Source organism: Malus domestica, chromosome 10 (genome assembly GCF_042453785.1).
Source record: "Malus domestica chromosome 10, GDT2T_hap1".
Classification (NCBI taxonomy): domain Eukaryota; kingdom Viridiplantae; phylum Streptophyta; class Magnoliopsida; order Rosales; family Rosaceae; genus Malus; species Malus domestica.
Window position 1 is genome coordinate 8867096 of NC_091670.1, and position 27815 is coordinate 8894910.

General features: G+C 36.8%; 4 protein-coding genes and 1 long non-coding RNA gene across 5 annotated transcripts; 3 read left to right on the forward strand and 2 right to left on the reverse strand.

Annotated features, from left to right (window-relative positions):
- Positions 1–1829: 1829 nt before the first annotated feature.
- LOC103412077 (V-type proton ATPase subunit a3) lies at positions 1830–12628 on the forward strand. The gene is made up of 18 exons (XM_029109558.2): positions 1830–2186; positions 3300–3344; positions 4326–4445; positions 4526–4633; positions 5943–6053; positions 6147–6320; positions 6753–6890; positions 7332–7439; positions 7579–7686; positions 7827–7975; positions 8501–8654; positions 9628–9788; positions 9878–10084; positions 10295–10478; positions 10572–10655; positions 10756–10949; positions 11682–11741; positions 12073–12628. Exons 1-18 carry the CDS (start codon positions 2052–2054, stop codon positions 12275–12277), a joined length of 2445 nt encoding a protein of 814 aa, XP_028965391.2. The 5' UTR covers positions 1830–2051; the 3' UTR covers positions 12278–12628.
- A 1780-nt stretch (positions 12629–14408) lies between these two features.
- On the reverse strand, positions 14409–16100 carry LOC139188463 (uncharacterized). The gene is made up of 3 exons (XR_011571890.1): positions 15955–16100; positions 15668–15871; positions 14409–14619 (listed from the first exon to the last, which is right to left on the reverse strand). It is a non-coding gene; the product is annotated as an uncharacterized lncRNA (long non-coding RNA).
- Positions 16101–18115: 2015 nt separating this feature from the next.
- On the reverse strand, positions 18116–20855 carry LOC114827547 (cysteine protease RD19A). The gene is made up of 4 exons (XM_029109559.2): positions 20218–20855; positions 19995–20114; positions 18752–18998; positions 18116–18576 (listed from the first exon to the last, which is right to left on the reverse strand). Exons 1-4 carry the CDS (start codon positions 20680–20682, stop codon positions 18293–18295), a joined length of 1116 nt encoding a protein of 371 aa, XP_028965392.1. The 5' UTR covers positions 20683–20855; the 3' UTR covers positions 18116–18292.
- A 780-nt stretch (positions 20856–21635) lies between these two features.
- LOC103445138 (purple acid phosphatase 2-like) lies at positions 21636–25501 on the forward strand. Its single transcript, XM_029109132.2, has 6 exons — positions 21636–21665; positions 23023–23131; positions 23466–23593; positions 24510–24725; positions 25045–25166; positions 25272–25501. Exons 1-6 carry the CDS (start codon positions 21636–21638, stop codon positions 25468–25470), a joined length of 804 nt encoding a protein of 267 aa, XP_028964965.1. The 3' UTR covers positions 25471–25501.
- Positions 25502–26985: 1484 nt separating this feature from the next.
- On the forward strand, positions 26986–27538 carry LOC103445115 (SKP1-like protein 1A). The gene has a single exon (XM_008384094.3). It carries the CDS (start codon positions 27043–27045, stop codon positions 27526–27528), a length of 486 nt encoding a protein of 161 aa, XP_008382316.1. The 5' UTR covers positions 26986–27042; the 3' UTR covers positions 27529–27538.
- The last annotated feature ends 277 nt before the right edge of the window (positions 27539–27815 follow it).

The window sequence follows — 27815 nt, forward strand, 5'->3', positions numbered from 1 at the left end:
GGAACTGTCATTTTTCCACAAATTGAAGTTTTGCACAGAAATTACTGCAAACAGCAAGCAAGAATTGCAAAAGAAAATCTTCAAGAATGGCTTCGTGCCTCACCAATTATAACAGTCAATGGCTTCATGCCGCAACAATTATAGCAAACTATGGCTTTGTGCCGCAACAATTATAGCAATCAATGGCTTCGTGCCTCAACAAATTTAACAGACAATGGCTTCGTACCCAACAAAATCAAACAAAGTAATGGCTTCATGCCTTAGCAAACAACCATAAATTTTGCACAAAGATGGCTTCATGCCCTAAGAATCATAACAAAACACATCATGACTACAATTCGAAATATATCACCTGAAATCATATGTAAATACCGCTTCTTGATGCGTAGAATTCCCAAATTCTCAGATCTTGATATCCTAAGCCCAGAAACACTCACAGACCCACATATGACTGACGATTCTTGATACCATGATAATAGAGAGTGCCCAGCAATCCATAGCTATGGATATCAATGGAAATTATACACACAAGAATGAATGCGAAGAAGAAGAAGAAGAAAGAGGGAAGACACAGAGAAAGAGTAGGTAGAGAAAGAATGTACTGATTGTATTGAATTAATGATGAAAAGGTTTTACAAGACTTTTATAGACTATACATTTCTTAATGACTAAACTACCCTCCTTTATCCACTCAGATTCTAACTAACTTCAACCAATTACAACCATTCCCAACCATATAAGCTGACATGGCAACAACCATTGTTGTATTGCCATGTGTCTTAAGTCATCATTAACACCCTGGTTTTCACTGGATTTTCCTCCCATCATTTGGGTTCAGAAAATCAAAAATTCCCAACACCTTACTACTAGTAAAAAAGATAATTACTTTTCCTCCTTTGGTATTTTAATCAATCAAGCCAGAGTTCAAAAAAATCTAAAATCTAGCAAACCAAGTGCTCTCCAAACAGCCAAATACTCGAAATCGAATTGAATACAATCGATGAGTAAGTTGAAGAACTACAAAACTGACCAAAAAGACTTGGACTTTGGCTATATCCTAAGCAACCCAAGAGCTAAATTTTTCACTAGGTAAAGCAAAAGTAAAAACCCATATGAGATTTTTGCACGAAGTATAAAACTTGATGGATTTTTCTCACCTGAAATTCAGCTTAAATGCAAAGAAAAATATGAACTTTTCAGCTTTGTTCTCTCACTCCAATCCCCCACATCCTCCAGAAAGTTCAAGATTCCCAAACCCAAGCAAAATCCAACACAACGAACCAAAGACTGAGTCTTTACAAAACCCACAAGTCAATGGTGCAAAATAATGCAAAGAAGATGACGAAATGGAAAGAGGAAAGTGAGAGGAAATTGGGAAAGCGGCGAGAGGAGATGAGGGTTTGGTGGGTTGGTGCAGAGGAGAGAATGGAGGGATAAGGAAGGAAGGAGGAGAGAAGGAAGGGTGGTGCAGGTTGTAAGAGAGAGACGGGAGGGAAGGGGTGCGGGTTGCAGAAGAGAGGAGGGAGGGAGAGGGTACGGGGGTACGAGGGAGAGAGAGGGTGCGGGGGGTTGGGGGAGGTAGAAGACGGGTTTTATTTTTTTTGATTTTTTTTAACCTCTTCAAAAAAAAAATCTATATGAACCCCTTAATGACACGTGATGCTCAGTCACTGTCCACATAAGCGCCACATCATCAGTTAACAGCAGACTTAACAGTTTGACTAATAGATGTATAAAATTGTCTTAAAATTAACACTTTAGGTATGACTCTAGAATAAAAAAAAATTGATTACTAAATGTTGATAAATGTTGAAAAACATGTAACAAGCGGGGACCTGGTGACGTGGGAGATCCTTTTGTGGCGCAGCGCGAAGGAGAGAGGAGAGAGGGAGAGAGAGGAGCAACCAAGGCAATCAGCAAAGTGAATCATTGTTTGATCTCCAACCTCTCTCTCTCTCTCGCTCTGTTTTTTTGACTGTCTGTAGTCACACATTTACACCAACACAAACACAGAAACACCATCCGGAGAGGAGAGAGAGAAGAGAGAGAGAATGGGAGAGTGCTGTCCTCCGATGGATCTGTTCAGGTCGGAGCCGATGCAGCTCGTCCAGATCATCATCCCCATCGAGTCCGCTCACCTTACCGTCTCTTATCTCGGCGACCTCGGCCTTATCCAGTTCAAAGACGTACGCCTTTTACTCTCTCTCTCCCCCTCATTCCCAATTTTCTGTTTCAATTATGGTTTGTTCTTCCTTTTACGATTCTTTTTTGCTGCGGGGAAACAGTAAAAACCCTAACTTGGCTCTGTTTCCGATTGGAATTCTCAGTTGGATTGGATTCGATTTTGCGCAAGTGTTTTTCTTTTGTCAGATTTAGGGTTTCGTTTTTATGTATGAAATTGAATTGCCTGGTTAGTGAATGGTGTTTCATTCTTTAGATTTTAAGGAACTCAATTTATCTGCAAATTGAAGTGGTTGATCGATTGATTAATTACCAATTACATAATTTAGTATCCCAAAAAAGACAATTGATTATCGGATCATTTAGCATCGCAAGCGCCTAGTAAGCGATCATGGCACTGTCAGATTTTTGGTGTCTTGAAAGTTTGTATCCCCATTAAAATGGACATGTTGTTAGCTAAAGATAGCTAAAGAGCTTTAAATAGCAGACTAACACAAGTCACGAGTCATATATCAAATAAGAAAGATATAAGTAGCGAGAGCAATCCAAAAGCAGTGGGTCGATACTTTTGGTATTGGTTTGCTCACCACAGAGTGGTAATGTAGTGTATGGGTGGGTGGTGAACACGGTAGCTCTCTGAGTTGAGATCAACTCAGATCTCTTTTGTCTAAGCTATTGGCAAAGTATATGTATGAAAACAGAAGGCAAGTTATTTCATAATTCCTGTTCCAGAATGTACAATGTTCTATTTAAGTTTAAAGAACTGAAGTTGAAGGTAAACTGTAAAAAGGTACATATCATCCTGAAATGAAGAGAAAAGGTTTATGGGTAAGCGGATTAGAAAATAAATGAGGATCACACAAGGGCTTCACCTATTTTATAATTGATAGAGGTTTGAATACTTTTTACTTGGTTAATAACTCTTACAAAATTATGGAGAGCTAATGTTTGAAATTTGGTGACATGATGTTCTTGATGCTGCACAAATTGCACTTATCTTGAAGCACTATGCTAGCTCTGTTGTTGGTCATCCTTAATCTAATCACTGTTGTGCTGCTTCCATAATTTTTTATTAAATTTTTATTTTGTTACTAAAACTTTATGTATCATTCTTCCAGCTCAATTCAGAGAAGAGCCCGTTTCAGAGGACATATGCTGCTCAGGTGTGTTTATGTTTCTTAACTTGCTGACCAACATCACGTTTATTCATTTTGTTTGGTTGTGGATATGCCTTAAAAAATACGTCTCATAAAATTGAGTTATAAAGATTAGCAGGAAAAGGAGGGAAAGTCTATGGTTTAAATTTCCTTCCAATAGTTCATGTTGTCTTAGAGGTTTTCCAATTTCAACCCATACCTTTAGTGCTTTACCATACCTTTAGAGCTGTACCTTATGATTAGTTTTAATGAAAAAGACCTTCTAAGAACATCAACATAAATAAACATTTAGTTTTTCATAATGAAATGTAAAAACTGTACTGTCAGCTATCATTAACTCCTTTGGGATGATGGACATTTAAGAGAAGGAATGTTATATTGTGTCTACCATGCTGGGGGAGGATATTACTTTCTGACCCATTGTATATCTATAGAAGTCTATGGTGACTTTGAAGCAGTCACAAATATATTTTAGAATATAGAGTTAATAACGGGTCTCTTTAAGTGACAAAATTGACAGTTTTAAGAAAGGGAAGCACTTGGCTCAGTCAGCTGTTTGTGGTTGCAGTCCTCATATAACCTATTTTAGAGAGAGAATTTTATGTTTACATACTTATGAACTTTAATGGTTTTTTTCACTATGCTCATTCTAATCGAATCCCATCCTTGCTGATGATCTTTTTTTTTCCGGATATATACCTAATATTGAGGCTTGATCCAATCAGTTACTCAAATGGTTAACTTCTCATATCGCTTATTTCTTCTTTGCTTTAGCATGTCTTGGTAAATTAGCGAGTTGTTCTTGTGAACTGTTCTAGATTGTTGCCAAATAAAGAAGGGCCATGTACTCTTTACTGGCTATCTTGATTGTAAGATGGATACAGAACATTTCCAATCTATTCTTGTCATAATTGTTTAAGTATCAAAATGTTATGTTTTCGGATGTGTATTTGGTTGGTAAATTCACTATTTCATTTTTCTATGAAGATTAAAAGAAGTGCAGAGATGGCACGTAAATTACGTTTCTTTAAGGAGCAAATGTCAAAGGCGGATTTGCCTCCTTCAAAGTCTGCAAGACAAGTTGATGTCAATGTGGATGACCTAGAGGTATAATAAGGGGATTGGTGCATAGCCAAAGATGTTTAATGTTGCATGTTCTGACAAATTCACTTTTGTGTGTATGCTAGGTAAAACTTGGTGAACTTGAGGCAGAGCTGATTGAAATAAATTCGAATGATGAAAAGTTGCAACGTTCATATAATGAACTCTTAGAATATAAGCTTGTTCTGGAAAAGGTAATGACCCTTTTTGGTTTTCGGCCCAAAAAAAGATCTTTGCATCTCTATTACCATGCAGTTTTCATTATTAGGATATCAGATCATACTCTATCCTCTGATGAATGATGATACACTAAGTTCATAAGTAGCGTTAATATTTCTCGTGGGAATTCATCGTGATGGAAAGGGTAACAAATAGTATGATGAGCGTTTTTTTTTTTTTTTTTTTTTTTTGCACACGGAGAAAATGGATATAGATATCCATATTGTTTTTTGAACTATTGATCAAAATGGATTATGCAGGTCAAGCTATGAAAAGTTACTTTAGTAATATTGTAACTCGTTGTTTGAAGATTCTAACTTGTTGGAAAATTTTCTTGATAAGTAACAAAAGTTTCCAAGAGGCTTCTATCCATGTACAAAAGCTGTACGTGCCTAATACTGAAAGTGCAAAGAAAACAGAAACTGTGCATGAAGATTAAAAGAGGTTTGAGGAGTTTTATTCATTCAGATAGCTACCACACAAGCTGAGATCTCCGTTATGACTTCGGAACACTCTAATTTTTCTCTACAACCACAAAGACCAAAAATAAAGGCAAAGCTTAAGAGCTGTAGTTGGGCTGTTCCAAAAACCTGCCATGCCACCCTGAAAGGCTGATGACTGTCTCAGGAAGCAGCCAGCCAATATACCCCAAATAAAGATGGGAAAAACTCCAAATTTCTCAAGCCACAGAGCACTTAAGAAAGATATGGGATTCATTTTTGCTCCGTTGCACATATAGATATAGTCTATTAAACTCCCTTACCTCTGAAGATTAAATGATGCATTTTTCATATCTTCTCTAAGTAACTGTTCAAACTAGTAAACAGGAATCAGATAGAGATTTATCCGAATTTTTTATTTCAAATAGATACACAAGATATTAAAACAGAAAGAACTTGAAAACTGAAATTCAGCTAACAGCAGGAGTGACCTTCCAAATAACCTTAAATGAGCATAAGCAACAGCTCTGGGTAGATTATAAAAATTAAAGGTTCATGTAAGCATCACCAGTTGACACTTAATAAGATTACAAATAATAATGCAGGTGATATCGTTAACTGAGCTGAATTGGTAAAATATGTTTGACGTATAAACTTAATAGTTCAGAGAGTTCTGAATCTCATTGGACGTTTTCTATTATCACTAACAGAGAAGCGAGTATCTATTTGATCTGCCAATGAACTAGAATTTGATTAGAGTTACTCTCATTTGGTTGTGTCTCTCTTTTGATGTTTACTTTATTTCAATAGGCTTTCATGTGACTGAAAAATCTCTTCCTTTCAGGCTGGTGACTTTTTTCACTCAGCTCAAAGCAGTGCTGTGTTGCATCAGAGAGAAAATGAATCCCGTGATATCGGTGATGAATCCCTGGACATGCCTTTATTATTGGAGCAAGTACAGATTTCAATCTTGGATTTACTGTATTTTGATTAACCACAGTTTTCTTCCTGTTGCTGAGTCCAATCTTTTTGTTTGGCTGTTGTGAAGGAAACATCAACCGATCCATCAAAGCAAGTTAAGTTGGGATTTCTCACTGGTCTTGTTCCTAGGGAAAAGTCTTTGGCATTTGAAAGGATTCTATTTCGAGCTACTCGGGGTAACGTTTTTCTGAGGCAGACTGTTGTTGAGAATCCCGTGACTGATCCTGTTTCAGGAGAGAAGGTATTGACACGTCATTTCCTGCATTTTTATGTTCTTGGAAAGAGGAGAGGAAATTTCTATTTGTTCTTGTGGTATCTTTTACTCTTTAAAATTTAAGGTCACAATAAAAGATGGACTTTAAGTCCATCAAAACTAACTGACAAGATCAATAACAGTAAACTGGATATCATCAATATGTTTCAACAAAGAAGTCCAATAAATAGGTTAGGTATTTAAAAATCTCCACCGTGTTAAAAAGTCATGCCTTTTGTTTCAACCAAACAGTCCATGAGGATCTTGGGGGTGCAGGAATTGTGGGGGAGAGTTTGACCTCATTGGAAGTTCTTTAAGAATGGCTATTAGAGCTTTCAAATAACCAAAAGCGCTCTGTCAATGTGTAGCAAAAATATTAGCACACTTCATCTTTGACTGTGAATGATAATCTGTATGCAGGTTGAGAAAAATGTTTTTGTGGTATTCTACTCTGGGGAAAGAGCAAAGAGCAAAATTCTCAAAATATGTGATGCCTTTGGGGCTAATCGATACTCTTTTACTGAGGACCTAGGTAGACAATATCAGATGATTACTGAGGTATGTATATTTTCTTGGTTTATAGCTTCTGTGTTTCTTCTGTATCATATATGTGTTTCATTTCTGTAGAAGTAAAAAAAAAAAAAAAAAAAAAAATCAAATCTAAGAAACCTTGGCCATTTGCAGTTCTGTCCATTCATAATATCCATCTTTTTCTTGGTGCTTTTTTTTTTCCCATCATGAAGTAATTCTATTGTTAATATTAAGCATACTTAAAACTATTTATTAAATTCTTAATATGGTTAGTATAACCCCCATGCTCAAGTAGAAATCCAAGTTAGCCTTTTGTAGTTGTTAGCAGTCCGTCCATATTCCAAGGTGTTGATCATCTACATGTTATTAAGTTACCCCTGGGCCTTGATTTCCATTGATCCAATTCTGACGATGTTGGTTATTTTTATCTCATCGTGACAACATTGGTTATTTAACCCTCGATGTCAGGTTTCGGGAAGACTTTCAGAGCTAAAGACTACCATAGATGTTGGAGTGTTGCTTCGGGGAAGTTTGTTACAGACTATTGGCAAGCATTTTGAGCAGTGGAACCTTTTGGTAGGTTTGGAATTATTTTATTTAATGAGGTTTATTCATTATATGTGTGGAGATAAGACTAAGACTAACCCAAAACATATGGTGTTTCAGTGTATTGCCAATGTTAAGCTATTTACAACGTTTCTTTGTAATTGTGAAGGTGAGGAAAGAGAAATCCATATACCACCATCTTAACATGCTTAGCCTTGATGTTACAAAAAAATGTCTTGTGGCTGAAGGGTGGAGTCCTGTTTTTGCATCAAAACAGGTATTCTTCACTGACAGATATTTCTCCATAGTATGATGTTTCATTTTATACCCAGTTTGAATTGAAAAGTGTGAACAATGATGTACAAGTCAAATATGTTATTGACTTTCTTTGTTTCGTTGTATCTTTATTTTTCGCAGATCCAAGATGCATTGCAGCGGGCAGCATTTGATTCCAACTCACAAGTTGGAGCTATTTTCCAGGTTTTGCATACTAAGGAGGCACCACCTACCTATTTCCGTACGAACAAATTCACTTCTTCTTTTCAAGAAATTGTTGATGCATACGGGTGAGTTCCACTGTGATATCTTTATCTTCTGTGCTCCTTTATGGCTAATTGGAATAGATTTTTATGAATGAAGAAAAAGATAAGAGATTTAGTCAGTAATATCCATAAACAGTCATTTCTGGAATTTCCCTAGTAAGGTGCCAGGGCCAGATACTGAAAGTTTTCATCCACTTTGTGTAGTTGATTTCTGTTGTGGTGGTTTTAATCTACCATTTATAGTGCTTGCTTACCATTAACAGGTGAGCTAGATAGTAACTTGTTATGCCAGGTAATATATGGTAAAAATCAACAATTTAATTCTTAATGTAATGTCTAATGTAGTCATTAATGAAGGTCCATGTTTGAAATCAAGGAAACAGTTGTAAGTGGCTGTAGTAAAAAATCAAACCCCGCATTTACTGATGGTGAATCTTTCTCGTAAAAAATTGAATCTTAGAATTTGGAATCACAAATTGTGATGATAATTTATTGTTTCCAGCAGAAATACACAAGATTCTGAAATGGTTTGTTTTAATGCAACCGCAGGGTGGCTAAGTATCAAGAAGCAAATCCTGCTGTATATACTATCGTGACATTCCCATTTCTTTTTGCTGTCATGTTTGGCGATTGGGGACATGGAATATGTTTGTTACTTGCGACCATATATTTAATAGGCAGGGAAAAGAAGCTTTCTAGTCAGGTATTGTTACCAAGCTTTGCAATCACTTCATATGCTGATATATTCAATCTCAACCGTATAGCATCAAACATTGATGTATTCCCTTACTATATTTATGGTAGGTGGCTGTTCCATTTTATTAGTTTAACAAAATATGGATCAATTTGATTCTTTTTTTGTTAGATGTTATTGCGATTATATCTCATCTAAAGAAAAATGTGAAGCACAACCATCGTGACACCGACTGTATGTTGCTTATTGCCATAAGTATGTTACTAGCAGTCAAATATCTTTTATGTGCATCATTTTATATTTTTATCCTGTTAGGTGAATGTTTGCCAATGTTCTACAGTGTTTTATTTCTTTTACTCCATGAATGTTGATACTATTGCCGATAAAGAAATGATATTTCACTATGCCATTCTTTCTTTCCCCTCTTTTTCTTCCTCTCCTCCTTTTCCATCCTGTCAGGGAATTGTGATTGTTTATTAAGTTTCAGGACTGACAGATTGTGTCTTTTACCTCTAGTGTTTTGAGGAGTAAGGAACCTTTCTAGGTTAAAGGATTTGATTTGTCGACCTTTGGATATCTGATATTGTCTATTGCATGAGCTTCATAGAAAGTGGGAATTCCCCTAAAACTGCAATTTCTGGGGTGCTGCTTCTTCATGAGTATACTTCCTCTGTATAATTTTGATGGCATGTTTACTTACTTGGCCGGGTATGTGATGGAATGGGTATATGGGAATGATACCCATTCCTTGCAAGTAAACATGCCCTGAATTCATTTGTTTTGATTACTTTCCTCTTTTCACTTTGTTACTCAACATTCAAAGGAGATGGATATCTTAGTTTCTGTTAGTATGTAGGTTCTTGGCATTTCCCCGTCACATGTTGGTTATTTGACCTATTTCTGAGAAGCAGTTCTTTTTTTTTTCCTCATCCGTTTTTGTCTTCATGTAAGAATCTAATTAAATACTATTATGGTTTTACAGAAGCTTGGAGACATCATGGAGATGGCCTTTGGTGGTCGATACGTGATTTTGTTGATGGCAATTTTCTCAATCTATACAGGTTTTATCTATAATGAGTTCTTCTCTGTCCCGTTTGAACTGTTTGGTCCCTCAGCATATGCATGCCGTGATCTTTCTTGCAGGTATATGCTTAAACTTTGGAGATGTATATCCTTTCTTCTGCGTCCTCATTTTGAAGCGTTTGTAATAGTTAATTGATCTTGACTTGCAGAGACGCTACTACTGCTGGCTTGATTAAGGTGCGGCCCACATACCCATTTGGCCTGGATCCTGTATGGCATGGATCCCGCAGTGAGCTTCCATTTCTAAACTCATTGAAGATGAAAATGTCAATTATTATTGGCGTGGTCCAGATGAACCTGGGAATTATGATAAGTTATTTCAATGCCAGGTTCTTTCAAAGTAATTTGAATGTTTGGTAAGTTGTGAATCTTTATTTTGTTATCTTAGTTTTCAGTGGAGGTGTCAACTTTACCACCAAAGGCAGCAAATGCATCACTGTAAATGTGAATAATTCACATATGTACTGTGAATTCTTCCGTCTACAGTCACATCATAAGTTGTTTCCATAATCTGCTTCTCACCCTGCTTATAGCTTAGTATTCATTCAGTTGCTTCATTTACCCAGGTTCCAGTTTATACCCCAGATGATATTTTTAAACAGTCTATTTGGCTACTTGTCTGTTCTCATTGTTATGAAGTGGTGGACTGGTTCGAAAGCTGATCTCTACCATGTAATGATATACATGTTCCTGAGTCCTACAGACGAGCTAGGTGAAAATCAGCTTTTCAATGGTCAGAAAACAGTTCAGGTATCCCCTCGACCAGCGTTTTTTCCTTATTTTAAATATTTCTGTTAAAAGAAAATGTGAGTATTCCTCATGTTTTGTTTGTTCTTTTACCAGCTTGTGCTATTATTGTTGGCTTTTGTTGCTGTACCATGGATGCTGTTTCCAAAGCCTTTTCTTTTGAAGAAGCAACACCAAGATGTATGTTTGACATCCTTTCACCCTCAGTCGTTTTGATCATCACTTGTCTCCCTATTATTCATATTAATTTGCATCTTCTGATGGTAAAATGTTATTTCAGCGGCATCAAGGTCAATCCTACGCTCTACTTGAGAACACCGAAGAGAGCTTGCAAGTGAATTCAAACCATGATGCGCATGGTCATGAGGAGTTTGAGTTTAGTGAAGTTTTCGTACATCAAATGATACACACAATAGAATTTGTACTTGGAGCAGTCTCAAATACAGCTTCTTACCTTCGTCTATGGGCTTTAAGGTAGTTTCTGAGAACTTGAACTGTCATTCTTGGCTCTTTTGGTGTATTTGATTTTCTGTATGCGCATGCCAGTTCATGTCTGCATTTGTTATTGCAGTTGTGTGTGCTTGCACTGATTGATTTCGATAAGAGTTGGCATTCTATATTGGGAAGTCTTGAAATAAAAATGAACTTTCTGGCTTCATAAGGTTTAAAATTGAAGCAATAATAAAATTTGCATTCAGTAGTAAATTGTGTTAGCCTTGCATGTTTGTCTACACAATTCGATTTTGACATGCCACCGAACTGTTGAACCATGCACGTCAATGTTTTGTAAGAAAAGTCAATAGTGGACAGCTTATTCACTGTCTATGGGGAAGACATTCCTTTTCCACTTGGTGACATGACATTGACCAGCAAGATCCCTCATTATATTAAGCGGTGTGCTATCCACACACCCTTTTTTACTTCTCACACACCTCTTGTTAATTTATGTCCTTTGATCTTATTCAATAAATCCGATCCGACGGCCAAAAATTAAAGGGGTGTGTGAGAAGTTAAAAAGGCTGTGTGAATATCACACCCCTATATTAATTGGTCAATCTGTTAAATAAAATAAAATAAAGCACTTTTTCATTCAGCCATGACAGAATAGAATATGGTCAATAAGTTGTATTTGCATAATATTCTTTTTTTGTCTATTTGCGCAATAAGTGCTAATGCCGGGCATTTGTCTTTTGGAACTTTGTACAGTCTTGCTCATTCAGAGTTGTCCAGTGTGTTCTACGACAAGGTTCTCCTAACAGCCTGGGGGTATGTTTAACTCATTTGTGACGCTGCTTTTATTTAGTACTCCTTCAAAGTTGGCCACAATTTCAAATTCTTTGTCGATTCTTGGGATGAAGAGAATAGGCCACAATTTCAAATTCTTTGTCAATTCTTGGGATGAAGAGAATAGGCCAACGAGCACCAAATGAATGTTTTAGCAGGACTTCATTTCCATTTGGTTCTGTTGCTCATCTGGATTATTACCTACGCCCAAGAAGTTGTGACTGAGAATTTGAATTGTCGAATTTAATTAGGCAGTCTTACCGAACATCTGCAAAGGAAATAAATGAAACATATTCTTTTGTACGTCTCACAGGTTCAACAATTGGATTATACTCATAGTGGGTCTCATCGTCTTTGTGTGCGCCACTGTCGGTGTTTTACTACTGATGGAAACTCTCAGTGCTTTCCTTCACGCTCTTCGACTTCACTGGGTGGAATTCCAGAACAAGTTTTATGAAGGGGATGGTTACAAATTCTATCCGTACTCGTTCACACTGCTTGACGACGACGATGAGTGATGCCATAAAAAGAAGTCGTTGGCAGTGTTTAAGCCATGGAGTCGACTGTGAATAGGTACGAACCCGAGTTGATTCTTTCATTCGAACAGTACAAAAGAAAGCGATTGTGATGCACCTTGTATGAGGAGTTTTCGGTTGGTTTTCGAATTGGGCATCACCCACTTTCAGCGTGTTTATTTATTTGTTCTTCGGAGGAATAAGCAAGTTTATTAGGCCAGCTTCTTAATATGTAACGGCAATTGTGGCCATATGTAATAAAGACAATAATTAGTATTGTGCTGTTCAAGTAATCCAGAGTACAGCTTCTTAGATATATACTAATTAGTAATTAATAATGTAGTTCTTCACCAATCTGAGATGAGTTTTGGCTTCACCCTTGTATTCTTTCCTACGTCAACGTAACCAAATTATGCTGCTCAGTACTGCAGCTTGATAGCATTTTTCTTCACTTGTAAGTGACAAGTCTTAGGTTTGAATCACGCAGATGGTGAATTTTCAATCAACTTGTAAGTGAGAGGTCTAAAGGTATACTAATTAAGTGAAACATATTCATTTCAGAAAGAGAAACTGATTCGCTTGTTTCAGGTTGAAAAAATAATAATAATAATAAGTGAACAAACTGAAAAAATTCGGCATGGCTGAGACAAGCAGTGTAAAACACCATAACCTAAAAACAAAGTTCTTCAAGTTGCAAAAATGAGATGATGAAGGAAACCAAACAATTTGTCTCTATTAAGATGCCAATTTATTTGGTATTCTTCTTGGCTCTCGTACGACTTTTAAATGGAAACTTCAGTTTAGATTCCAGAAATAAGATCTTGGAGGACATTAAACAAATTCAGGATTTCTTTATCGAGATGTTAAATTTGTTTAGTCTCCTCCAATTCTTACGTACGACTTTTAAAGAGCAATCACGAACGACCTTTGGACGAAGATCAGTAACTTTTAATTTAGATGCCGGAGATAAGATATTGGACGAAACTAAACAAATTAAGATTTCCAGTTAAGAAGTTAAATTGTTAGTCCCCTCCTATTCTCACATATGGCTTTTAAAAAACCACTTGCGTACTAACAAAGATTAGTAACTTCTAAGTTTAGATGTCGGACGTAAGATATTGGAGGAAACTAAACAAATTAAGGATTTTCAATCAATATCCAATTCGTTTAGTCCCCTCCAATTCTCACATACGACTTTTAAAAGAGCAATGCGTACGACTTTTAAATGGAGAAATAAAAAGAACTTTCACTTTCGCTGCCGGAACTTAAGATATTAGAGAAAACTAAACAAACTAAGGATCTTCAATAGAAAAGTTAAATTCGTTTAGTTCCCTCCAATTCTTACATACAGCTTTTAAAAAAGAAATGAAAAGTTGGAGAGATTTGAGATTAACAAGGTGGTAGAAGAGAAGATGAAGGCAAGCGAAGTTCACTATCCTTCTTTCTTTATCGAGTAGTTTATGGATTTGTGGAAGGTGTAGAAGAACAACCATGTCTTTATAATGATCTGATTTTCAAAAATGCAAGTGTTTTTTTAGTTGGTCAAAGTCATGAAATGGTGCCCGGCAGCAAAACTGGCATGCCACTGACATTTTTATGGGTGGACTGTCAAAATATATCTCCAAATCTTAATGCCTAAATGATCAAAAGAATTTATTTTTCTCAAAAAAGAAAAAAAAGAATTTGACGAATGATAAACTCTGTTTTTTTTTTTTATACAAATTAACAATATGATATATTCTACACTAAATATATATAAAAATTAAGGTTTTTTCTGTTAAAGTCAATAGATTCTTTTGTATTTAGGGATATATCAACAGTAAATTTCGTTTTTAGGCTAGATCAATGAATTATTTTTATTAATTAGTTTAAGATCAATGGCATGGGGGCTCGTGTTTTATGTACGGGTGGAAAATTATGCCATAAACCGATTTACCGACCGAACCAAACCGGTCGGCTCATAATGGTATGGTATAGTTTTGACATTTTTTCATAATCGGTTGGCATTTTACTGAACCGACAATTAATGGCACGATGACACACCCCGACCAAGGCCAAGGCATGCTGGCCGTTACGTGAGAGTGACGTAGCCATGTGCACAGTGCGAAAGCGATAAAGATAGCAAATATACGAATAATTAAAAACCACATTACTAGAGTAGACTACTAAACAGAAAGTGATAGGAGTTAGTTACAACAGTAAACACTCATAATTAGAGCATAAAGTCTAGGTGCAGTCCAGTAGGACAAGTACTAGTTACACAGTACCAGGAATGTCCTACTATTATTCAAATAGGTCAGAACTTCCGAAGATCCCGAGCCATCAACAACAATCTTACTTAGAACCTGGAGGGGCGTAAAACAGAAAGCGTGAGTGGGCAGAAACAAATGTTTTACAAAATCATTTCATTATTCAGCATAACTAACCCCTCGCTGTAAAACATGTATAATTTTCCCAGAATCAAGATATGAGCATATACATACATACATACATACATACATACATACATACATACATACATATATATATATATATATATATATATATATATATGAAATCATATCAATTTAGTTCATGCTTCACATAATCATTTTCAAATGTATGCCATGCCAAAATATAACAAAGTAAACAATCCAGGTAAGAATAATTTCATAGAAATGTAATATGTTAGCCGGAACTCTTGTGGTAGTCTGTACGGCTGAATTCCTAGCTCAAACTCAATCTAGCCGGAGTCATTTCTATGACCTATACGGCAATATACTGCACATAAGTCGGAACCACTGAAATGGTCTGTACGACAAGGTTGGGTGTAATATAATTATGCTCAATGCTACGCCCTTACGCTAGTTGTGCGATAAATCGTTAGTCACCTACGAATCGGAACCACCTATAGTGGTCTATACAACAAGACTGTGCACCTAAATTGGATCCAATGTGAGCATATGGTGCGGGAGGTGACTTAATATACAGGCATGTGCCAACTCTCTCTGGCTAAATCGCAACCACCCTGGTGCAGGTTATGAGTTCAATGTTCATCAATACATTTATAATCATTCTATTCACAACTAAGGCTTTTGTTTTAATCACATCTCATATAGACAATCAACATGTTCATCTCATTTATTGAATGGCTGCATCTAACCTCTCGTTAGACTGCCTATGTACCCTAAATAGGGATCAAGCCGTTTGTAGTTCACCTAATCAAACATAACTTACTCGAACTTACCTGTGCCTCCACAACACCACATTTATATATATATGCAACCATGGAAATGCATATTCAGAATATAAAGTCATTTAGCATATTGTTTCAAAGCATACTTTCATTTAAAACACATTTCTGGGAAATAAATCAAGTATATAAATATATACTGAAAACAAAAGCTCACTCACTGATATGTTGACGGGTCGTAACCCCTGAGTCTCCCGTGGATACGCTCGTCCTTGGAATAAGTCTCACCTCTTTGGAGCCTCAAATCCTTCGAAAACACGTCGAAAAAATCTCAACAAAACCGGCCACCTTCGAACCTCGTGATCCCGACATCAAAACCGAGCTTCGTGAGAACCTCCTAGAGTTCGCTGAAGGCTTGGATTGTCCTAAAACATAACCATTCAAAAGTTCATGAATAGTGTTCAACTCGGAGCTTGAGTTTTCAACGTGAAATCGAACGAGTTCTTACCTGAAATGGGTACCTTTGAACTCGTAGGGTCCTCACGAACACAATGGAACCATTTTGGTACCATTTTCTTCCTCGATCTATGAAGATTTGGCTCAGTTTCAAGGTGGTCCGTACGAAAGAGAGTGAAGAGAGAGTTTGCGAGATGAGAGAGAAAGCACGGGAAAGAGAGAGAAGGGTATGGATTTGTGTGGTCTAAAAATGCACACCAATCCCAACTCTTTAATCTTTTAGTTCTAATTGGGTACAATTAGTTAGTTGTCCAATTAGTTAGGGATAGAACTAATCGACTCAATTTGACTCAATTCTTTAATTCCACACAAACACACATCCGACGCTCAAGGGCAAATCTGTCTTTTCACAACCACGATGATAAAATAAAGTACATTTCTGGGACGGGCTATGACACATGACTTTGGTAATTGATTTTGTATGTCGGCGGTATGCCATACCTATCAATATATATATATATATATATATATATATATATATATATATTGTATTTAGATATTTTAGGTATTTTTTACATGCTTGACTCCTCAGTTTTAGGGTTTATAAAATATATGTATATGTATATGATTCATGCCATAATAAATATAGAAAATATTGTTAACAAAATTGATAGCATGATGATTATTGATACTATATATACATGTACATATATATATGATTTTGAATGTATATGCATTGCTATGTTTAGGATAATGGAGTCTAACTAATCAACCGTTAGTACACAACATGGATTAACGCAAAATGAACCACACAATGCAATTGAACAAGCACCCCAATTTGAAAATCAAATTGAGCCCTTGGAATTGGAAGATAGCGAGGAAGAAGTCGAAAACACCGATTGTACTATTTACCAACCGAACCAGCCAATAATTTTGGCTGAACCAATTTTTGGCAACCGCAAGAAGATGGTTGAATAGCGGTAACTGATTTTCGATAATTATGTATATGTGGCTGGTTGGTGACACAACTACTTTGACACGGTTTGCCAACCGAACCTAGCCCTAGTTTTATGTGCTTCTTTAGTTTGTGCAAGAAAAGTACAATTTAACCCATATTAAGATTAAAAGAATATTTTGTACTCTCTCTCCTTCACTTCTCTGACTCTTGCTCTTGATAACCCAAACAAATTTATGAAATTACAAGAAATCGACGACGATCTCTACCGCAAACGCCAATAGATTTTGTTTCGAATCTGTTCGATTTCATCTTGAATCCTTTTAAATCGCTGTGAGATCCGTTTGCCTCGCCACTGCTAATCACATTCTGGTGGTGGCCACACAAATTGGGATTTTTTTTTTTTGGTGACAAATTAACAATATGATATATTCTACACTAAATATATATAAAAATTATGAGGAGAGGAATTCAAACTTGTTGTAGATAGAAAACACTGCTTTAGTCAACTTGAGTAAATCCTCCGTGCCTACATAGAGACTAAAAATGTTTTTATATTATTTTATTTTTTATTTTTTTATAACACTTTAAAGGTGGTTTTTTTTTAATAAATTATATTATCTACACTAAGGCAACGTGGTGGGCTTAGTCTCACAATGAGCAAGCAATAATGTGATTCAAACTCGCATTTGGCAAGAATCGAACCTAAAACCTCTCAGTTACAAATGAAGAGGAATATAGAGGAATACCACTAGACCGTAGTACTAAGTCGCAAAACACTTTAAACTTTAAAGGTTAATTTCCTTGTATACATTTTGATAATTTAGTTTAAAAACAATACACCAAATATTGTTCATTTGGGTTTTCCTTCACTGATTAGGCAACGTATTTTTATATCACAACAATGTGCATGGCCTGGTTTCCGGCTGGATCAGATCGAAGGTCTTCAAACTCGAACTAATTATTGGAGTTGTATAGTTAGACTTACATCGATACTAATACCCTATTCCAACCGATTCCGAGCTGAAAAATTTATAAACATTCCGTCTGGTTCACAAGTTACGATCCAAGTTGCACCACTAAAAGTGCACTTTCAAGAATCTGAAACATGGGAGAAGGAACCTTTTGACGCAGCGGATAAAATTGGATAAGCAGACTAAATAAGCACGCATGTTCTTGCTAAAGCAATAACTATACTCCGTAATCCATGTATATTTCCGACAACTTGCATCAACACATAAAAAAAGGACATTTAAGCTGTTCGGGCAAACACCAAGATTTATATAAGATAAATGGAGTCTTATGTTTGTTTGGTCATATGTTTTGCATGCCTCACAGAAGACAGCAAAACAATTGGAGTTATGCCCAATGAATGTCACCACAACCTGTATATACATTCAACACAACTGCAATTGTAAGCTAGGGTTGGCCCCTACTACTCAGAGTTGGTCTTCACCGAAGCTGCAGCAACAGTCGAGACCATGGAGTCCACGCCACAGATGTTTCGGCCCCTGCAGATTTTGTAGAATCCATTCTCTCCCCAGTTCTCTCCCCAGGAGTTCTTGATGATCCAGTATGGCTTTTCCTTCAATCTGATGGGAGAATATCCAGCTGCACCGTAACCTACGAGTAACACCCCGTGATCCAACCGCTTTGAGCATATGTAGGGGCATGAAACTCCACCAACATAAGTTTGCATGAACACCGCGTTAATAGCCACTGCACTCGAACAACGGAAAATCGTTAACACCAGCCAATCCTAACCACTATTAGAGCTTATGCCAACATCTTTAACGTAACGCTCTGAAATTTCACGATGAACATATGAATAACAAACTACTTATTAACAGAAAGGGAAAGAAACAAAATTACAAATTTCTAAAGTTCTAAGTACCTGCAAGAGGACCATTTTTCACAAGGTTGGCAGCAATTTGATCCTCATCGAGGGAGACAACGCTGAAATTGGAAACTGATGCTGCGATTTTGCTCTCGTCAAATTTGCAGGTTCCACGATCAGTACCAGTGTATGGATAATCCTCTTCCTTCATTAGTCCACCAGCTTTGAGTGTGTACTCAAAGGCACTGTTCATGAGTCCACCATTGCATCCGGAGTCACATGAACCTGCCTCCTCTGGATCACACTGCACAATGTTCAGAAGGAACGCGTAAGAAACAGCAATTTAAGGAAAAATCCTCTCAGTAGGAGTCATCATAGAATGATTGCAAAAGTCAAGCAGTTCTATTGCTCAATAACAAGCATCATTCATTATGTACTACTACGAAACACAAACACAAGAACTTGATAACACCATTCGACATGCATTCCTAATGTATTATCAAAGACAACAAATTGCAACACATGTAGAATGAGAACGGTGCTTCATAAGCAGGAGCGCATACATTTCATCAACGCTGGTTAAAAACAAGAACCACTTCTGTTTCAAATCCTTCAACACAATAAGCAAACAACAACCATTGACCTTTTAGATCCAAATGAAACTTATACATATCACAATCTTAATAAATCCAAGACAAAACCCGCCATGAATTGTGATAAACAAATTAAAACCAAGCAACGCCCGGTTAAAGTATTCAACAATCATGTCACTCCTGAACTCAACACAGAACAGACTAATACTCACCAACAATAAGGTTATAAATACAACAGATATAACAAACAGCAGACACCAATCACATCATAAAGACCATATTTCCTGCAACTTATAAACCAAATTTTTAGCTAAATCCTTACAATTTCAACCTTTTTCCATTCTCCTTGTGACAAGTGTTGAGACTTCAGACACCGTCTCAGGGTATGTTATAAATGCAACCAAAAAGTTCAAGTTTGTGCCCTTCACTACTGCCAGACAAAAACAAAGTATATTTGAGGAAGATAACTATTCGTCCTCATCCAGATTCCATGTGGGGCCTCCACATGCAGACCACAATTACAAATTATTTGAACAAAACAATTGTAACAAATATTCTGACACAAACCCAAAAGAATTTGCCAATCAAAATCGAACAAAATCAACCAATCGAAATCCCCAAAATATATACAAACTAATAAAAACGCCCAATTCTTCATACAGCAGAAACACACCAAATAAAACAAAAAGAAAAAGAAGCAGTCAAACCTCATGATCGCAATCCACAAGCTGCTGCTCGCTGAGGCTCACAAGATCTCCAGTTGCGAGAAAGTGTGCACCTTCCAACGCTCCTGTAGTACTGAAACTCCAGCACGATCCGCACGAACCCTAATTTCCAAAAAAAAAAAACACCCCGAATATCCCAATCAATAAACAGATACCTTAAAGTTAAGTTACAAAAAAATTACTAAAAATAAAAAGAATAAAAGACCTGATTTTTAACGGCGGTGACGGCTCCATGCTCCCTCCAATCAAAATCCTCAGGCAGATTCTCCGTCGGGAGAATCGGAGCCTTGGTGGCGTCCTCGGGCAGCTTCAGCCCTCTGAGTCCGAGTTGACTTTTCCGGAACTCGGCAGGGGTCATATCGGAGAACCGAGTCACGCCGTGCTGAGCCGAGGGGTCGAGCCGCTGGTGGCGCGCGGCACGGCGGAGGTTCGCCTTGAACACGTCGAACCTGTAGTCGTGCTCCTCCTTGCTCGCGTACGACTTGCCGTATTTGTGCTTGAAGAGCGAGAAGTGGTGCTCGGCCCCGAGAACGTGGTCGTGGTCGTGGTCGTGGTGGGACTCATCGCCGCCGTCCACCACTTGCCTGATCAGGGGATCTGCGCTGTCCGATTGCGCACGCGAGACGATCAGGAGAGAGAAAGTGACGAGGAGAGAGAGAATGCGTTCCATTGTTGAACAGCAGAGGCCGATTGGTAGCCCCCCGGAGGACTTGGCTTGGTTTATAAAGTCGACGAGGACCTGAAGTGTTTAATCCTATGCGGTCGGGTTTAAGCATAAAAGAGAACACAACCGTTGAAAAATGAAACCTAGTAATGATTGAACGAAAGCGACGGTGATGATGTGCGGGAGTTTAGGAGTGTGGTGTAGATAATGGATTTTAGTGGGGTTTGCTTACGGGAGCGGGTAATGTGTGGCCGAATCACAAGGCGGCACGTGGAGGGGGGGGATTGTGTGGAGTGTTGGATTTGAATGGTAGTTGGATAATGCCATTGTTTGTTTGGCTTTGAAATTTGATGGGGGATGGTTATTTTGTTTGTTTTCTTGTTGGAGAAAATAACGAGAAGCCGAATAAGGGAAAGATGCCGATTATGATGTTTTGCAAATATTTAAATGATTTATTTTGGAAATATGATTTTTAGATGATGATAAAAAAAAATAATGATTTTCATTATAATATTCGAATTATAAAAATTCATAAATGGTGAGCGAATGGACAATTAGATCTCACATGAGGAAATACAAGCATTATCCTTCTTGTAAGGAGGTTTGTTTTCAATGTCACCCGTTGATGGATGTCAATCTCTTACGTGTGTGATCTAATTATGTATGTGAGACGCACAATTGTAAATTTGTACACATCAATCCCGGATGATGATTGTTGTGTACATAATGTTATCTTTGAGAATAAAATATAAAAGTTGATAACAAAGTACATGATTTAAGTAAATAACTATAAGAAATTAGAATTTTTTTTGGAAATTTATTTCAGAATAATCGGAATTGCTAAATGCATTCCAATTTTTGTTACAATTGTTTGGAAAATATTCAGGTTTAGAATTTTTAGTTCTTCGGAGATTTTACTATCAGAAATCGGTGACCTACTCCAACTTGCACCCCTAAAAATGGAAGTTGGATTGGGATTTCTAGGTACGGTAAGTCTGCATAACATGTAATAACCGTAGTTTACGATTATGAGGTCATGAACAGTTAGGGTGGTTTGTTTTGTTTGAGTTGATGGGCTATCAAGAACGGCAAAACATGGTCTGTATGTTGCTTGCAATCCAACAGGATTTTGGTGCCCAAGTTACAATTATATTATTTTTGTTATGGAACAAACATATTCTAGCTGTTATTCTACATTTTTGGACTTGGTTTTAAGAAAGTTTGGAAGCCTTCAAAGAACGTTTGGGGTAGAACGAAACAGTAACACAGTACTAACACTAATTATTCATTACACTTATTTATGTTGAGAGGGAGAGAAATTTTGTTATGCGTTATTCTGACCAGTTGATTATTTGACTTGATAAACATTCCATCTAATTGCTAACAAGTTCAATCCATCTAGCACTCCAACTCATAAATGTTAGCAATTAGATATATACATACAAATGATAATGAGTTACAAGTATCAAACAAAATATTATGGCATGTTTGTTAATAACCAAGAGTATGATTCTCATTCATGCATGTGTTTACTAACAACCAAGAAATGAAAAACAATAAATGCATATGGGTAATTTCATGCTTTTATAAAATTTGAAAAAATAACCAAAATTTAGACCCATATACAATTATAGTCACTCTTTTAAGTTTATAAAAATTATAACAAAAAACTGATATGAAAGTACTAAAATGAGAACCAAAAAGCAAAAATAAAATTAAAATGGGAATCGCCTCCCTCTAAACCTCAAAGCCCACCTCCTTCTCAAAAAATATAGATTAATTCTGCTGCTCTTTTTCGGCGTTGTCATCTTCCTCCTCTTTTTGGTCGTCCATGTTACATCACTCGCCCACAAGGTAGGGGAGGTTGGTCAATGGATCTCCAATGCCTAAGTCAACATCTCTGAGTATAGTGATTGTGTTTCAGTGTAACATAGATTATTTAAGTTGATACCTTAATCTACCATAATATTAAACTGACTGACTCGTGAAAAAGGATCTTCAAATGAGGACATTAAGAGAACAGTTATGTATGTGAATATAATCTCAATTGTGATGGGAGAGATCTGAAGTTGGATGCATAGAGGAGCACATGGGCTTTAATCACAACATAATTGTGCCTGCATTTGCAACTGGAAGAAAGTGTTAAAGAAGTCAAAGCATCTAGCCAACGAACGCGACTGTAGTGTGTTCGAAGTTTAATTTTTAATTTTGGTACAAGATATATAATTTACATGATATTTAAGTAGTTCAGATCTATCCGCTAAATTCGTCAGTCAAGATCCAATAGCTAATCTACTGACTGTAGTGTGTACATGACTAACATGTCTATATATATATTATGTGCAGTTCAATACCAAATACTACTATGTGGTTGGAATTGGCCACACTGAGCGGAAGTTCTGGTTTATTACTCCTGAAGTTGGTCCGGACGCCACTTACACCTTTGGACTCATAGGTGAGTGTTTTGTATCAGAATAGGATGCATCCTAAAGTGATGTAGCTACTTAGATTTGGTTCAACTTGTAGAATTGGGATCCAAAGAAAATTTCATGCTATGTACTAGTTTGAGGTTGTTGCAATGTGCCTCTTCCATTCATCTCGAAAGATGGGAAACCAAATTATAATTCTTCATCTTATGAAACTTGTACTCTGGTATATGTGCAACTCCGTAAATTGGAAGAGTTTGCCTTAACTTGGGAACTGAATAATGAAGAGACTCAACTGTTAGTGTTTTGCGATGTAAATTGCTGGGCTCTGGTGTGTTTGCTTACATCTAATATCATTTGCAGGGGATCTGGGACAGACCTATGACTCAAATAAGACACTTACTCATTACGAGTTAAACCCGCGGAAAGGACAAGCTGTACTGTTTGTTGGGGACCTCTCTTATGCAGATCAGTACCCAAATCATGACAATGTCAGGTGGTATACTTGGGGAAGATTCGTCGAGAGAAGTGTTGCTTATCAATCTTGGATATGAACTGCAGGGAATTATGAAATCGATTTTGCCCCGGAAATTGAAAGCTTCTCATAACGCATTAGAGTTGATCTTACAATCTTATTTGTCATTTCTCGCTTGGATAAGATCATCTTCTTTTTCAAGTTTATCATTTAGTATAATGATCCTTTGCTGCTCATGTTTTATAAATTTACAACTCCCAAAAATTTGATTGCGTGAAGTAATTTTCTGAAGAAGATTTGCGCTTTTGTTGCAGGGTGAAACCAAACCTTTTAAGCCTTGCAGTCACCGGTATCATGTCCCATATGAATCATCTGGGAGTACTTCCCCCTTCTGGTATTCGATCAAGAGAGCTTCGGCATACATCATAGTCTTGTCTTCTTATTCCGCATATGGTAAGGATAGGCATACACACACATACACATAGGTTTTTCGCTTAATTTATTCAAAAGATGCACAAGGCATATGCATGTATATAGCGGAAAAAAAAAGCTTAGCAGTTACAAAAAAAATTTCTCTGAATGTCACATGAATAACTATGGCATCTGTATAATTTTTATAATTGTCGTAATGAGATAAACAGATAAAGTCATATCACTCCTCTTTTGTACCATGTTGTATGTACCTTAAAGTTAATTCGTCTCTACAAAGGACACTGTCTAAATTGTTTTGAATGCCAGTACTCATGGTTTTTATAACGTAGTGATATATTGTAGTGACTGTATTTTCAAACGATAGATTATGCTCCCAAAACTATCCTTTACGTTTACACTAAGTAGATGATCTCCATAAAGCTAGAGAGGCCATCTGTACGAAGTCTATGTTAAATTGATTACTAGAACAATTTCATTTTAACACCATTCTTTTTCTTAAGGTATATACACCCCTCACATGGCTCCAGGAGGAACTACTGAAGGTTAATAGAAGCGAGACACCATGGTTGATTATTTTAATGCATTCCCCGTGGTATAACAGCTACAACTATCACTATATGGAAGGAGAAACCATGAGAGTGATGAATGAGCCATGGTTTTCGAAGTACAGAGTTGACGTGGTATTTGCTGGTCATGTCCATGCATATGAACGATCTGTAAGTTCTTGATATACACGTCCGTATCTATTAAAGAGTATAGTTTCTCAGTTATTTGATGTGGTGATATCTGCATAGAACTGGACATTATACCTAAAAACTTTGTTACTATTTTTAGTTTGTACGAGAAAGTTCTAAATTCAATGAAATGACAAGCTTTATCAAACATTTTAATCTTTTGATAAAATATAGGAAATCCATTTAACGACGAGTAAACTGCAGAAATATCCCTCTCTGATACACTCTCCTTTTACCATCCTCCATTCACAGTGATGGTTCAATATGTCAGTACTTGATAAGTGATTTCTGTACAACACAGGAACGTGTATCCAATGTTGCATACAACATCGTCAATGGCATTTGCAAACCTGTGAAAGATCAATCTGCACCAGTGTACATTACCATTGGTGACGGAGGAAATATTGAAGGCTTAGCGACCAAGTAAGTATATCAGTATGCTTGATATATCGGTGTTTCATGACTCATCGTCCTTCTGTTTGTTAACACTGCATGCATAATCTACAAACATTTTCTTTTGTTGTGCAGTATGACCGAACCACAGCCAGATTACTCAGCTTATAGAGAGGCCAGTTTTGGTCATGCTACTTTCGACATCAAGAATCGAACACATGCTTACTATAGTTGGCACCGTAATCAAGATGGATATGCAGTAAAAGCCGATTCGATTTGGTTTTTCAACAGATTCTATCATCCTGTAGATGATTCCACAACTGCCAAATCATGACAGGGCACTGTTATTGTTGTTTTGAATAAACTCCTCAGCAAATAGAAGATTCAATACTTTCTTCAACCTTATCTTTTGGACAGCATATTCAAGATTCAATACATGCTTAAAGTTGAAACTTGAATCTCATTATTTGAATCTAAACCCATCTGAACAGCAAGATAAAAGCTGGTGCGAGTTACAATCTGAAATGAAAGAGAGTGATCTGACAAGAGTGAAAAAACAGACTCATTCTACTTAAACCAAAAACTATTTTAATTATTTTCACATTCACGATTATGTTTTCATTCATTCGTCTTTGTTTTTTTCACCTTTGTTCCACCACCCTTATTTCTTCCTCTATTCCCTCGTATAGTTTTCTCACATCTCAAAGAAAAAAAGTGAAAACTAAAAATTGAAAACGAAATAATTATTTAACGGCCACAAATATTTCATATTCAAGTGATAAGATTTTTTTTGCCAGCAAAATTTAGTGGCGAGTTGAGCCCTACACAAGTTTTTCTCCTTTTACAATATTTACATGTTTGATTAATTAGTAATGTTACATCTTGGGATCCACTGGTGACACAAGAAATTAAATTTTTATGAAACAAGAAGGTTGTATAAACATGTTGAAGGAGAAATGTATGTATGTTACAAGCCACACAAATGAGTGATTTTACTATTTATGTGTTATAAATTATAATAGGTGTAGAAGATGGAATATAAATAAAGTAATATTATCACGTGACGGATGTACCGTACATTCATACTATATAAGATTTTACATGAAGAAGTTGAGAAAAATAAACTATTATGTACTCAAAATATGCTTGATTTGTGATTGTCTTAATCACCAATTGAATGGTTAAATGGGAGGGTTTATGCTTTCGTTTTTTCTTTTTTTTTTTGTTTGATAAAATTTATGCTTTAGTTTTATTGTTAATGATTGTTAAACATGCCAAATGGCGTTAAAAAGTACAGTGATTGTATAAAAGAAGCCACACTCAAATGACTCTTCTGCAGCCAAAATTGCGCTTACTGGTTCGAAACCATCGATTCATGCTTCGATGATGCCCACAGCACCGCTTCTGTTATCAGTTTCCCACAACTCCGCAGCTACTACCACGAAAAATTGTTGTGGCAAATTATTAAGCTTGTAGGCCTTGTTTCTTCCATAAAGTATGAATCATAATAGTATGGTTTAATTTGTAAAGGTATGTTTTGGTTCAAAAAATTCAGGATGTTTTTCACGTCGCCCACACTCATAGATAAATTTTTGGAGCGCCACTGCTCACACGGAGAGAAAAAGAAGGCCACCGAAAAATAAAACCCTAGAAAAATACTTCTCCTATACGGAATATGAGAATATTTTCTTAAATTTACTAAACTAATCCGGAAACATAAAGGAATTGCTCTCCTGTTCCTACACGGACAAGATAAAATATCTCTGATCGAGATAGGGACTTAGTAGTATAAAATCCCCAATATCTCACACCCCTTGAAACACAAAGCATCCAGTCAACCCTCAAAGCGAATTGAATTAGTCTCCCAAGTTTTCTCAAACTTAATAATTTTTGAAAGAGCAAAACAATGGCCTCATCATCATCAGCGGACTTGAAGAAGAAGATAAACCTAAAGAGCTCCGATGACGAGATGTTCGAGGTGGAAGAGGCGGTGGCCATGAAGTCGCAGACCATCAAGCACATGGTGGAGGACGGATGCGCCGGGAATGCCATTCCTTTGCCAAATGTGACGAGCGCCATCCTTGCGAAGGTCATCGAGTACTGCAGGAAGCATAGTGAAGATGAGGGGGCTACTGCTGCTGACAGCGAGAAAAATGTCAAGGAGTGGGACGCCGAGTTCATGAAGATCGACCAGAACATTCTCTATGACCTAATAATGGCGGCAAACTATCTCGACATCAAGGGCCTGCTTGACCTGACGTGTCAGACTGTGGCGAACATGATCAAGGGGAAGACACCTGAACAGATTCGCACGACCTTCAACATCACGAACGATTTCACTCCAGAGGAAGAAGAAAAGATTCGTAGGGAGAACCAGTGGGCTTTCGAGTGAATTATGATTATTTAACGACAATAATTTCATCATGTTTAATTAGTTCCTTCTATTTAATTGAATAGGCTTAAGCTTACTGTGAGACTGTCAGTGGTATAAATTGTTTTTACTATTTTCTTAAGATATTGAATGTATTTGTTCATGGCCCTCTCGCAAGCTTTTCTCAATTCTATTTTACTTTTTGTACGGTGTGCCATAACATGTAATCAGAACGAATCAAAGAAGCTTGTTTGTGGGAGGAAAAGGATAACTAGGATTCATATTTTGGCCACTAAAGATCAATTCTT

Coding starts and splice junctions, on each gene's coding strand:
- LOC114827547 (XM_029109559.2), bottom strand. CDS start 20,682: ATGGAACGCATTCTCTCTCTCCTCGTCACTTTCTCTCTCCTGATCGTC. Junction 20,115..20,217: donor TCACCGCCGTTAAAAATCAG/GTCTTTTATTCT, acceptor TTTGGAAATTAG/GGTTCGTGCGGATCGTGCTG. Junction 18,577..18,751: donor GAAAAATGGTCCTCTTGCAG/GTACTTAGAACT, acceptor GTTCGAGTGCAG/TGGCTATTAACGCGGTGTTC.
- LOC103445115 (XM_008384094.3), top strand. CDS start 27,043: ATGGCCTCATCATCATCAGCGGACTTGAAGAAGAAGATAAACCTAAAG.
- LOC103445138 (XM_029109132.2), top strand. CDS start 21,636: ATGGAAGTTGGATTGGGATTTCTAGGTACG. Junction 23,594..24,509: donor AGTACCCAAATCATGACAAT/GTCAGGTGGTAT, acceptor CTTTTTCTTAAG/GTATATACACCCCTCACATG. Junction 25,167..25,271: donor ATTGAAGGCTTAGCGACCAA/GTAAGTATATCA, acceptor TTTGTTGTGCAG/TATGACCGAACCACAGCCAG.
- LOC103412077 (XM_029109558.2), top strand. CDS start 2,052: ATGGGAGAGTGCTGTCCTCCGATGGATCTGTTCAGGTCGGAGCCGATG. Junction 7,976..8,500: donor GAAATTGTTGATGCATACGG/GTGAGTTCCACT, acceptor ATGCAACCGCAG/GGTGGCTAAGTATCAAGAAG. Junction 8,655..9,627: donor AAAAGAAGCTTTCTAGTCAG/GTATTGTTACCA, acceptor ATGGTTTTACAG/AAGCTTGGAGACATCATGGA.